Source organism: Haliaeetus albicilla, chromosome 9, assembly GCF_947461875.1.
Source record: "Haliaeetus albicilla chromosome 9, bHalAlb1.1, whole genome shotgun sequence".
NCBI lineage: Eukaryota > Metazoa > Chordata > Aves > Accipitriformes > Accipitridae > Haliaeetus > Haliaeetus albicilla.
Window position 1 is genome coordinate 6,265,094 of NC_091491.1, and position 12,755 is coordinate 6,277,848.

The following is a 12,755-nucleotide window of genomic DNA, read 5'->3' on the forward strand; positions in this document are numbered from 1 at the left end:
CTCAACCTCATCCTCAGATTCCCATCGGATCCAGGGGCGTCCCAGATCACTACAGGGACACTGTCCGTGGGGACCCTGTACCAGGCACATCCCAGGCACCGGCTCAGAAATCCCCCTTCCTACTCCCCATCCTGGGTTCTTGCCCATGGGAAGCATCGGGATCCTGGGAGCGGGATGTGGGCGACCCTCATTACAGAGCCGTGGTTTAATCCCAACTCCCCGGGCACTAATTGCCCCCCCACCCCCTTATATTTTTTTTTTAATTTTTTTTTTTTTTTCCTCTTCAATTAACGGCTGGAAGTGTTTCAGGTTCTGGCAGCGAGCTCTGGACGTCGCTGTGAGCGATGGCTCCCGCGGGCTCCGTCCGGGTAATTTATGGGGCTGAGCTGTATAAATCACAGCAGCGAGCGGCTCCCAGACAGCTGCCTCCCCCGGGGCCGGCCGGGACCCCGGGCTGCCCCAGCTACCTGCTGAGTGACGCCGAGCCCTTGAGGCAGTGACCGAGAAGGGGGGGGAATGGAAAATCCTTTACCTTTTCCACCCTCTTTTGCAGCTCCTCTCCTGATCCCAGTTTCTCCCAGGAGCAGAGGGGCGGATCGGTGCCCGCAGAGGTTTGGGGCAGGTGGAGGGGGGTGAGATCCACTAATATCCTCCCTCCCGCCCCACTCTGCCTGCTGGAGGGATCCCGGGTGAGCCCCAACCACAAGCAGCCTGACCCGACATCTTTCACCCAGAAAGCCCGAAACCCACCGGGACTCCCTGGGGACCTGCGGGACACGCTCAGCCCCGAGGGACGGGAACAGCCGGGCTGCGGGGCCGCGGGCAGAGCCAGCATCGGCGAACGGGAGCGCTCAGGGAAAGGGGCATTTTCGCCTCAATGTGCTGAGCAGATTGGAACCAGCTCTGGTTAAGTCATTGGCTCTGTTGGGAGGTCTGAGCTGGAGCGTCTCCCGCCTGTGCCCCCTCCCCACGATCAATCAAAGTTGCAGCAAATTAGCCCAGATGCTGGGAGATTCGGTTCAAATCCAGCTGTGGTTTGGATCGCGTTCGCATGCCTGGCTTCATGTGGGACCTGGGCTTTTGGACAGGATACAGCCCCCCGGTCTCCGCAGGGCCCTGTTTCCCAGCGCAGCCTCTCCCCAAAGCCCACACACATGTCTTCGATTACGGCGCGTTGGCCAGCCGGGCCGCATCCGGCACCGCCAGGAGCCTGCAGCCCCCGCTGGCAGCTCGCACTTCATTTTCCCGGCGGTGCCGGGGTACGGCAGCCCCCCCGTGACCTGCCGCCGTGGCCCCTGCGCTTGCAGGGGGACGCGCGTTCCCTCTGCCTGCGGTGGGCTGAGGCCGTGAAACTCATGACAGCGCTGAGCTGCTCCAGGTTGGGTGCGAATCGGTGCTGCCCACCTCCTGGAGTTAAGCAGGGCCGTGGGGATGCCTGTGCTGAGCCCTGCCTGCTGTGAAATGAGGCTGGGGACAGCCACAGGACCCTACTGGGTGTTCCCGGGGTGCCCGGTGCCCCCCAACGTGACAGGACCCCTGCGGGGTGGTGGGAAGGGTAAAGCCCCCTGGTATGACACTGTCCCCCACCAGCCCATGGCTGGTGCACCCGCTGCGGGCCAATGCTGGGGTGGAACGAGGGGACCCCTTCCTTGTGGGGTGATGCTGGGGTGGTGGTGGGGGTCCCTTTCCTTGTGGGTTGATGCTGTGGTAGGCGATAGGACCCCTTCCTAGCGAGGTGATGCTCAGGTGGGTGAGGGACCCTTCCTTGTGGGGTGATGCTCAGCTGGATGAGGGGACCCTTACCCACAGGGCAATGTTTGGTGGGGCAGTGGGACCCCTTGCTTGTGGGATGATGTTCAGGTGCGTGAGGGACAGAATCACACAGCAGCTGAGGTTGGGAGGGACCTCAGGAGGTCACCGTCCAACCTTCTGCTCAAGCAGGGCCACCCAGGGCTGTGCCCAGAGGGCTTTTGGATATCTTCAAGGTTGGTGACTCCACCACCTCCCTGGGCAGCCTGTGCCAGTGGTCCCCTCACAGTGAAAAAGTGTTTCCTGATGGTCAGAGAGAAGCCCTGCGGTTCGGTCTGTGCCCGTTGCCCCTGGTCCTGGCACTGGGCACCGCTGAGCCTGCCTCCCTCCTCTCTGCACCCTCCCTCCGGGTACCATCGATAAGGTCCCCTGAGCTTCCTCTTCTCCAGGCTGAGCACTCCCAGCCTCTCCTTGTAGGAGAGATGCTCCAGTCCTTTAATCTTCTCTGTGGTCCTTCACTGGACTCTCACCAGTATGTCCACATCTCTTACATACTGGGGGACCCAGCGCTCCAGGAGTGGCCTCCCCAGCGCTGAGCAGAAGGGAAGGATCCTCTCCTTCGCCCCGCTGGCAACGCTCCTCCTACCCCAGCCCAGGACACCGTTCACCTCCTTTGCCCCAAGGGCACGTTGCTGGCTCGTGGTCAACTTGGTGTCCACCAGGACCCCCAGGGTCTTTTGTGCCGAGCTGCCGTCCAGCCGAGCGGCCCCCCGGGATATTCCAGTGCCTGGGGCTGTTCGTCCCCAGGGGCAGGGTTTTGCACTTCCCCTTGTTGAACTTTGGGAGGTCCCTGTGAGCTGGAGGGGACAATGGGACCTCTTTCTTGTGGGGTGATGTTCAGGCCACCCACCCCTGCAAGGTGATGTTTCCTGGGGCAGTAGGACCCTTTCCTGGCGGAACAACGCTCAAATTGGGTGAGGAACGCTTCCAGTGGGGGGATATTTGGGGTGAGAGGTGCTGAGACCCCCTTCTCCGTGGGATGATGCTTCATGGGGCGGTGGGACCCCTTCCTTGTGGGGTGACGCTCCGTCAAAACCAGGGCACCCATCCCTGCAAGGTGAAGTTTTATGGAGCAATGACACCCCTTCGTTGTGGGATGACGCTCGACGCGGCGCTGGGACCCCTTCCCTTTCCGATGATGCTTGGGGGGGTGGGGTGGGACCCCTTCCTCCTGTGGCAACACCTTCAATCCTCCTCATCAACCAGCTCCTGCCCCCCCGCCCCTTCGCAAGCCCCACGGGTGACCCCCCCCCCCAACAGCGAGCCCCCCCCCCCCCGCGACGGGGAAACGGCTACAGTGGAAAGCCCACGAGATGGCAGCAACGGGCCACGCTCCGGGATGCGACATTCCCCCCCACAAGCCCCCCCCAACCTCGGGGACCGTTCTTCCCCCTCCCCACTCCCGCCCCGGTCCCCTCGACGCGCACCGGAGGTGCGCGTCGGGGGGACCGGGGCGCGAGTGGGGGGGTTTTGCTCTCCCCCCACGGGGGGGTGGCGGCTTCAGAGCTGCGCAGCCGGTTGCGGGTGGGCCGGCCCCGGTTGCTGACTAATCCCGGGGCTGAGTCACGGTTGCGGCGGGGAGCGCTGCGGCAGCAGAGACCCCCCCCCCCCCACTTTCCCAAACCGGAGAGCCCCGACGGGGCGGGCGCTGGTTGTGCGTGGGAAAAATGGGGGACACACCCCCCCCCCCCATATCCCAGAGGTTTCTATTTTATATTTGGGGGGGGGGTTCTAGAGGGATGGCAGCAGGCTAAGTGGGGCAGTTGGGGGGGGGGGCTGCTGAGGGGTATTTTTTGGGGGGGGGACCGCATTCCCTGAACCTGCAGGCATTTGGGGGTGTAAGTGAGGAATATGGGGGGGGTGTCGGAGGGGGGGGGTTGTGGCCTGGGCCCCCATAACAGCGTGCGGCCTTGCAGCAGCGTGCGGCCTTGCGCAGCGGTGGATGCTGGCGGGCGCGGATGCTGCTGTCAATGACAACGCCGCTGTTGCTGTGGCGACCGGTATGATGCTTCGCCAGAGCAGAGTGAGGTCAGAAGGCTCCAGCAGATGGGGGGGGGGGGAATGGATGGATGTATAAGGGGGGAAAGGATCCCCACCATGTCCCCCGGACATGACTTTAGGCCTGTCTTTGGGGGGGGGGGGGCTGGCACTTGGGATGGATGGGGTGGCAAAATTAATTCAGCCGCAAAGTCACAACGCGTCCGGCTCTGGGGCAGCGATGGTTTTGGGGGGACCCAGCCCTGGTGGGAGCGCGGGCCAGACACTGCTGTGAGGCCAGAGGGGTCAGGGCAGCACCGTGCTGCAATGGGGTGCCCCCTGTACTCTAAACTCATCCCCCCCACCCCCACTTTGTGCCATCCCATCCTCCTCTAGGGCATTGGGCTGGCACCCATGGGTGCTTGTGGCACCAGAGGGATGGGGCTTCTTACTGGGGGCGGGGGGCAGGCGGGAGGTGCTGCCCACGACGTTGCCATGGGTGGGAGGTGCAGGTGGGCAGGGGGCACCCCCAGGCTGCTGCCCTGGTGTGGGCACCCCTGGGGCCCTGTGCACCCCCTTCCCGTGATTAGGGGGGGGGCCTTAGGCAGCCCCCCATCACTAGCCCCATGGTGACACCACGAAGCCGGGATGAGGCCTAGTGGGGTGGTCAGGGGGCAATAGGTGCCCTGGGGCTACCGTGGGTGCCAGGCGGACGCCTCGGGGCTGGGGCAAGGGGGTGCCCCACGCCGCAGCCCTCGGGGTGACGGGACCCCTCCGCTTGTGCCTCGATGGGTGCACGGCCCGTGGGCCAGGGGCAGGTGGAGGACGGGTGCGGGGTGCTGGGTGCTGCTCCTCTGCGCACCTCCAGGAGCCGGGGACCGGGACGGGGGGTCCCGGGGTCCCGGTACAGCCCGGACCCCCTACCCGGCTCCGGGCCGCTGTCCTCCCCCCGCGCCGATATAAATAGTAGCGTCTTCCCGTTCCCTAAATTTCCTCGCTGACGTAGCGCTCACGTCATTGTGTAGGTTGATGCTTTTCTATGAATGAGCCGAGATCCCCGTTACTACGAGCCCGATCCTATAAAAGCCCCGCGCGCTGCGGACAGCGCAGCACCGCCACCGGCTCCGTCCCCCGCCGGGAGCCGCGGGGCACCGGGGCCCGGCCAGGGACCCACCGGGGCCCGCCAGGAGGTAAGGAACCGGCAGGGTTGGCCCCCAGGTAAGCAGGGACGGGAGCCCGCCTCCGGGGGCGGGAGGGGGGCAGCGGGAGCCCCGCCGCACCGGGGGCTGCACCTGCCCGCCCCGGAGAGGGGGTTGGGGGGGAAGGCGGACGAACCGGGGGACCGGGGCTGGAGGAAGGGAAAGGTGGTGGGGGGAGAAGGTCTGCGGCGGGCGGGGGCGGCGCGGTCCCGCCTGGCGCAGCCCCACGTGCGGGTCGGGCCGGGCGGCGGGGGGCGGCGGGGGCGGCGGGGCCGGGGCGCGGCGCCGGCGGGGGCGGTGCGCGGGGGCGGGCGCTGTGCGCGGAGCCGCCCCGGGGGGGCGCGCGGTGGGGCCCGGCCGCCCGCAGCTTGCGGGGTTTTGGGGCTGCGGGGGGGTGGGAGAGGTGTGGAAGCGCATGTGTGTGTGTGTGTGTGTCCCCGCTGCGGGTGACACCGGCGCCCGCTGCCCCCCCGCTCCGAGCATCTCCGGATCCATCCCCGACGGGACACCCTCCCCCTCCCCGCCCCCAACCCCCTCCCGCCGTGCCCAGCACCCCCCACCCCCTCCTCCCCCTCGGCATCCCCCGCACCCCGGCGGGCCCCCCCCGGGTGCTGCCAGCCCCGCAGCCCGGGTGTCGATCGCCTTCCCCCCCCCCCCCCCCCCGGTGACACCCGTCGGAAGAGCGCGGAGATCCCGTCGAGGAGAGCCCGAGTCAGCGCGTCGGCACCTTGGCTCTAGACTGCTTACTGCTGCGTAGGGACAGGACAGTAACAGTCTACAGTCATGGCTACTGAAGCATGACCCACCGCCGGCACCGCCACCGGCCCCGCCACCGGCCCCGGCACCGCCACCGGCCCCGCCGCAGCGCCGGGGCGGGGGGGAGGCGGGAGCTGTCCGTGGTGCTGAGCCGTCGGGGAGCGCTCGCCGCCCGGGAAGGGGGGGGGAGGCGGGGCGGAGCGTGGGGTGGGGGGAGCGTGGGGGGTGTCCCGGTGCCCGCCTGACCTCGGTCTCTCTTTCCCCCCTCCGCAGACACCGAGTCCCCCACGGCGGACGCCCCCCCCCCCTTCCCGCTGCAGCGCAGGTAGGGTGGGGGGGGGGGTTCTCCCCCCAGGCGGGGCGGACACGCGTGGGAGGGCAGGGGGCGGGGAACGGGGGGGGGGGCGAAGGATGCTACCGACACTCCCCCCCCACACACCTCCAGCACCGGGAGCCCCTCCCGCGCCGCGGGTGGGAGTCGGGCGCGCTCGCTGCGGTGGCGGGGCCGCCTCCTCGCCGTCGCCAAGGCACCGGTTGCCCCCCCCCCCCCCCCAAACCCGTTCCCCCCCCCCCCACCCTCCGACGCCGCCCGGGCGACCGTGGCTTTAGATTGTTACTGTGCCGCTGGGGGGGTAACAGTCTACAGCCATGGTCGCCGGGCCCGGCGCACTCGCACCGCGGGCAGCACCGGCTCCTCACCCCCCCCATCCCCCCCCCCAACCCACGGGGGTACCGGAGGCGGCGGAGGAGGGGGAGGGGCGGGGGGGGGCCGCGGGGGTCCCGTCGGGGGCGGCCCGCCTCCCGGGGCAGTAGGAGCTCACATGCAGGGTGCAGCTCGCCGCACATCAACTCTTACTGTTCGGGGGGGCGGGCGCCGAGCGGCTCCTCCTCAGGCAGCGGGAACGACGGGGACCCCCCCGCACCCCACTTCCCCCCCCCCGGCCCTCCGTGTTCCCCCCAACCCCGCAGCCCCCTCACCTGCCCTTCCCGGCGGGGCCCCGGGGCTGCCCCCCCCGCCGGGCTGGTCCCGCCGCATCTGTAAAGCGGCTCCCGGAGCGCGTTGGCAGCCGCGGTGCCGTCCTGTCCGTCTGTCCGTCCTCCCCCCCCCCCGCCCCGGTGCTGCGGCGGGGCGGGGGGGGGGGGGGAGTGGGGAACGGGAGCCGTTCCCGGGAGCAGAGCACGGCCCGGCGGCGGAGCTGGTACGGCGGGGACTGAGCGCGAACCCCGACGGGCCGGACCGGGCGGCGACCGGGGGCGGTCGCAGGTTGCACAATTCGCCCGAGGCGGCCAGGAGATTCCTGAGAGGCGAAGTCAGAGCGGCCCGGCCTGCCCCGCCAACCGGGCACCGGGCCCTCGGCAGCCGGTGGTGACCGGTGCCGGCTGGGCAGGGCCCCTCGGGGGGAGCGGGGGGGACGGGGGACCCGGGACCCAAAGCTCCGGAGATGGGGAGGGGGCTGGAAGGGGTGCAGCGACTGCGGAGACCCCGGAGGGGAGTGCGGGGGGGTGGCTAATGCTGTGGAGGTGGGTGCTGGGGACACCTGGGATGGGGGCAGGGGACAGGCCCCGGTGGGGTGAGGGTGGCAGCGGCAGGACGGGGATGCAGCCCCAAAAAAGGACCTGCGACCCCGGCATAGGGTCCCATGGGTGTCCTCAGTCAGAGCAGCCCCCTTCGAGCACGCACCCATGGGGGTCCCGCACCCGGCAGCTCTGCTCTCGCTCAGACAGGCACGGCCACCGCGAGGTCCCCGGGGGCCAGCGGGGCCATGGTGTGGCAAAGCAGCCACAGGCATGGGGATACCGCAGGCACTGGGTCTCTGCCATGCGCTGCCCCGTCTCCTGCCGGTCCCCTTTGCCTCCCGCTCCCGCTTTTCCCACCTTTGCACCGCACGCCTCCGGGAAGGGGATTTTTTGGGCAGTCGCGCCAGCGCTCAGGTAAAGCCGCAGCTGCGTTTGGCCCAGCGCAGCCGGACTGCAATGGTGCCGCTAGCCACGAAAACCACCCTCCATCCCCTGAAAAAAAAAACCTCCTTGCTTCTGCACCAGGTGGGTAGCGGCAACAGCATCGCAGTGAGGTCCAGGCCACAGCAGCACCCAGGTCCCTTCCAGGGCACCCCTAGGTGAGCGGACATGTCCCGTGGGCAGCACCGCAGGCCCTCGGACCCCACACTCTGGCCCCAGGAAGGCTGCGCTGTTGTTGTTTTGAAGGCCAAGTCTCTCCCGCTGACACCCTGGAATTAGTTTTTCTTCCAGAGGCCTTAAAAATACCCTGGACTTCTGACACTGGGACTTGGCTTCCGACAGCACTTCCAAGCTGCCAGGCCTGGGGCCAGCCATCAGCGCCGGGGGACAGAGGCCGTCCAGCTCCCGTGCTCCTCCTCAGCACGGAGATGATGGCAGTGCCAGGGAGGAACGTGGCAGTGCCGGGGAGGAACGTGGCGCCTGCCATGGTCGGAGCTGTTAACTTGCCATTTCTACAGCGGAATGGTGCTCAGTGGGGCACAGGCACGGCGCAAACACTGCCTTACCTCGGCCTCGCTCCCGGCAGCCCGTGGCACTTTGGCAAGCGTCCCCACGCAGGACCAGGAGGGTGGGAAAGCTCTTCCCTCGGGACCTCCAGCAGCCATGACCCTACAGAGCCCCATGGCTGAGGATTGGGCTGCAGCGAGGGTCCCCGAGGGGCTCTCCCTGGCTGGGATTTCTCTGGGCATCCCAGGGAGAGCATGTGGCCCCAAAAAACAGCTTCTGGCTGAAGCCTGTGACCCGCTCCCAGCTTTGCCAAGGGGCACTCGTGATATGCTGGCACCATGGGAATTTGGGGTGGGCAGGAGAAGGAGGGGGCTGAGCCGGTGGGGCTGAGCCAGGGAGGCTGGCGGGGGGCGCAGGGAGAGGTGCTGCTGCCACCCCCCCGAAAAGGCAGGGCAGCTGCCTGCCTTCCCTGGCTGCCCGCACGCTGCACGCACTGTTGTTGCCATCTGACAGCTCTTGGCGAAACGGCCTTTTGTGATTCAGCCGTGTTTATCCCAGCCCGCGGCCCGGCCCAGCGTGGGTTTCCATGGAAAACTTCCATCCAAAACAAGGAGAGAAGGAGCTACAGCAGGAGTGACTCAGCCACAACTGGAAGCTTCTGCGGGTGAAGCAGGGAGGAGGGGGGGGGGCTGTTCCCAATGGCTTGGTCCTGCTCTGGCAGCGGGGCCCGGGGATGGCCCCCGGCTCTCCCCTGCCCGTGCCGCTGCCTCCTCGCAGGCAGGAGCCGGGCAGGCTTGGGGGGGGGAGCTGCGTTGCATAACCATCTGCGAAACACGTCACCTTCCCAGAGCACCCCCTCCCCAGCTGCCTGCGTTAGGCCCCGCTCGTGGGAACAGGGGAGGAAGAGCGTGAGATGAGTAAGGCTCAAACCCCAGCAAGATCCGCACCCGATGCCAGGCTCGGCGGGACGTCGCTTTTTTCCAGCGCTGCCCACGGGAGCCCCTGCCCGTGCTGGGCGAGCCCCGTGTGGGCGGCTGGCACGGTGGGCAGCGGAGGAGGCCCTGAGTCAGCAACGGCGCAGGGGGAAGGGACGCGGGGAGCTGGGGAGAAGGCGGTGGGTGTTCGCAGGGAGGCAGCAGCACTGGCAACATCTCTGTTTGTGCTGGTCTTCTCCCGTCCTCCCTGGGACGCTGGGAGAGGGCTGGGGGCTCTGCTCACCCAGGGGTGGCAGAGCAAAGCCGTGCCCCGCTGAGCCCCAGACCCCGTGCCCAGGACAGGCTCCTAGCGAGCACAGCCCTGGGCATGGCCCTACCTGCCCCTGGGGCTGGCATTGGGACCATGCAGTGGGGCTCTGATGGCTGCGCTAGGGATGGGAAGGGCCCCATTTGGGGAGTAGAGGGGTGACAGCCACCCCTGCCAAAACACCCATGCTCCCAGTGCCGCTAGGTAACACCGGTGGCCGTTCCCAGGGCTTCGGTCCCCCAGGCCAGCGGCACGGCTGTCCCCCGGAGCCTGGGCTCACTCCATCACCCCCTCAGCAGTGCCCCTCGCTCAGGGACAGCAACCACCACATGCTGTTTTGGGGGAAAACCCAACTCCTCTGGGCCACGTGGGGCAGGGGAAGAAGAAACCCCCCGACGAGGGCAGCTGCACCCTAAGAACAACAGCATGGGAACTGGATCTGCGAGAGGCGGGCAGGGGCTGGCACGAAGGTGTGTTGCCAGTGGAAAAGCAGGTGGAGGGCAGGATTCCCGGGGCAAACCCCTCTGTCCGGCAGGGACACGCAGTGATGCCCATGGGAGCTGCTTCCCTCCTCCCTTCGCAGCAGGGGCCGAGACATCCTTCCTCTGCTGCTCACACAGGCACCTCCCGGGGACGAGGGTCGCGTTTGTTTTTATTAATTTGTTTAAACTGGTGCAGGAGTCACCTGGCAAGAGCCATCTTTTTAAACTCCCTGGGAAGAGGAGGCAGGTACCGTAGCATCCCAGCTCAGGTCACCCATCCCTCAACAACCCTCCAGAACCCACCTGACAGAGCTTCCTGCAGAGCCGGGACTGTTCTGCATGCTCACCGCACGCCCTGTGCTCCTTTCCCCTTCACAATGCCAGCGAGCTGCGGCGGTGCCTCCCCCCCGGGAGCAGGGAGATGCCGGTCGGCGGCTGCGGGACCGCAGTGCAGGCTGGTGACCGGGCAACGTTGATCCGCAGCGGCCGCGGTGAACGGACATGGCTGCAGCGTCTCCTCCGCGTCATCCTGTGGAGCCGATGGGGTGGGGGGGGTGAGATGCCGTGCTGGAAGACCACCGCGGCGAGCTGTAGCTCCGTGATCATTAAACAGCTAACGGTGAGCTGGCGAAGCGCTGTCTGCTGCCATCCTTCTCCGGTGGCCGAGGACTCAGGTCGGGGGAGCAGCGGAGACAAAGGCCCTGGTGCTTTGTCACAGCTGGCCACCGCAGCCAGGTGCGCAGCCCCAAGTCCCCCCCCCCCACCCCGTCAAAACAGCCTTTGGTGTCCCCGAGGTGGTGACCGTGGGGTGACAGACACCCCAAACCTTTGCATCACCTGAGCAGGCAGCATGGAAGCAACGCAGCCTGCCTGATGCTGCTCCGCGAGGTGGCAAAGCGGGCAGGCACTGCCCGAGCCCCGCCAGCCCCCCAGGAGCAACACCAGCCCAGGGCTGGGCTGCGGGGGGAACCAGCCTCATCCTCCTACCACCGCCGCTGTCACGTAACTGGCAACAAACCAGAGGGCAAAAAACTCACAGCTGTGGGAAACGCTCGCTTCTGCTGCATTGGTTTTAACCCGCAGCAGCTCCCAGGACTGTTCCCGGCTGAGCAAACAGGGAAAGTGCTTCTGTCCCCTGACCCTGGGACTGCTCCTGCACCACAGCGTCTTCCATCCCTCACAGCACCGACACCACGCTGCCCCGCTGCTCCCGAAATCCCCACGCTGCGCAAGCAGGGAGCAAATTAAAAAGTTTCATCCAATTTCTCTTTTACCAAATATATTGCCCTGTACCCCCAAGGAAAGCCATGGTTAGAGAGAAATCCTGCGAGCACAGCCCTGGGCTGCAGACTGGAAAGCCTGGCCTGCACACTGGAAAGCCTGGCCTGCCCCAGCAGCAGTCAAACAGGGTGCCTGCAATTATAACAATAAAGATTTCTGTGTGCTTCTGGAAAATATCAGAGCCAAGAACGTAGCGACAAGTTTTTCTTGTTCACGAAGGCACTTTGTACAGAGGAAGATACAAAAGTCTCCCAACACACGCACGCTGAACCAGCAGACATTTTGTTCCTGAAATGAAGACCAGCCCTGGCACTGCCAGGGATGAGAGGTTTTTCTAGACCCAGACCAGCTAGATGCTTGGCTTAATAGCTTTCACCAGGGATATTAACAAACACAAACCTTTGGGGTTTAACAGCTGCAGGAGCTGTGTGCTCTACAGATGTTTCCTTTGGCTGAGCTGAGGGACCCCAATTTTGAACAGCTATTCAAGGCTCTGAAAGCACCTCACACACAGGGCAGCCTCACCCTCCTGTCCTCAAAGCCCTCATCGTCATACCCACATACTCATGTGTACAACAAAGTTGGGAAAAAAACAAAGGGAGGTAACAAAGAACCATTTAACCTGGCCCTATGTTAATGCTGCAGAGCAGCACAGTGAGCTGAGGAGGATTCTTTGGCCCTTCTGGAGGGCACGGAAACGCAGTGATGTTTCACCAAGATGGCAGGCTGCACGTGGCTCACTGGAGCCCCATTTATTACAGAGATTGTTATCAAACCGCCCCAGCTCCCGGGGGCTCAGCCTATCCCTGTCCGGGGCGGAAGCGGTCCAAGAAGTCCAGGTAGGCCTTCTTCTGTGGTGCAGCCACAGGGATGAAATGCCCGCCGGGGTGGGTGAGGACAACAGGCTCCACGAAGTGCCGGGCCAGCTCCCTGCTGAGGGTGGCAGCGATGACGGTGTCGGCATCACCCACGACGTGCAGCGTAGGCAGGGCGATGGGCTCTCGGTAGAACTGGCCGTGGGCCGGGGCGCGGCTGGCGAAGCCGGCCACCAGGATGGCGAAGGCCACGGGGAAACGGGGGTCACCGCGGGCCCTCAGGGCGCACACCATGGCGGCCAGCGCCGCGCCCTGGCTGAAGCCCAGCAGCCCGTCAAAGGGTCCGTGCTCCACCAGCGCCGCCGCCACGGCCGACAACGACTCTTCCAGCCCCGCCGGCGCCGCCGCCACCTCCCCCGCCTCAAAAGTGCCGGGCCCAGAGAACCACCAGCCGCGGGGGGGGTCGTCCTCGTCGCCGTCCTCGCCGCCGCCGGGAACGGGGTGCGGTGCGCTGACCGCCACCAGCTCTGCCCGGCCACGCAGAGCCTTGCGCAGCGCGCCGGTGCGCTGCCGGAAGCGACGCTCGCTCTGCCGGTAGCCGTGCAGACCCAGCAACCGCAACGGCCGCCCCCCCGACATGGCGGCCGCCGCCACCGGAAGCCGAGAGCGCCGCTTCCGTCTGTCGTCCCTCCCCCACCCCCCCCCTCACACCTTCCCGCCGAAACTCG

General features: G+C 66.6%; 1 protein-coding gene and 1 long non-coding RNA gene across 2 annotated transcripts; one reads left to right on the forward strand and one right to left on the reverse strand.

Moving 5' to 3' along the window:
- Nucleotides 1–7,290: 7,290 nt before the first annotated feature.
- LOC138686758 (uncharacterized) lies at nucleotides 7,291–10,563 on the forward strand. Its single transcript, XR_011326070.1, has 2 exons — nucleotides 7,291–9,919; nucleotides 10,128–10,563. It is a non-coding gene; the product is annotated as an uncharacterized lncRNA (long non-coding RNA).
- An 840-nt stretch (nucleotides 10,564–11,403) lies between these two features.
- On the reverse strand, nucleotides 11,404–12,666 carry OVCA2 (OVCA2 serine hydrolase domain containing). Its single transcript, XM_069791265.1, has one exon. It carries the CDS (start codon nucleotides 12,664–12,666, stop codon nucleotides 12,013–12,015), a length of 654 nt encoding a protein of 217 aa, XP_069647366.1. The 3' UTR covers nucleotides 11,404–12,012.
- Between the last annotated feature and the right edge of the window lie 89 nt (nucleotides 12,667–12,755).

Coding starts and splice junctions, on each gene's coding strand:
- OVCA2 (XM_069791265.1), bottom strand. CDS start 12,666: ATGTCGGGGGGGCGGCCGTTGCGGTTGCTGGGTCTGCACGGCTACCGG.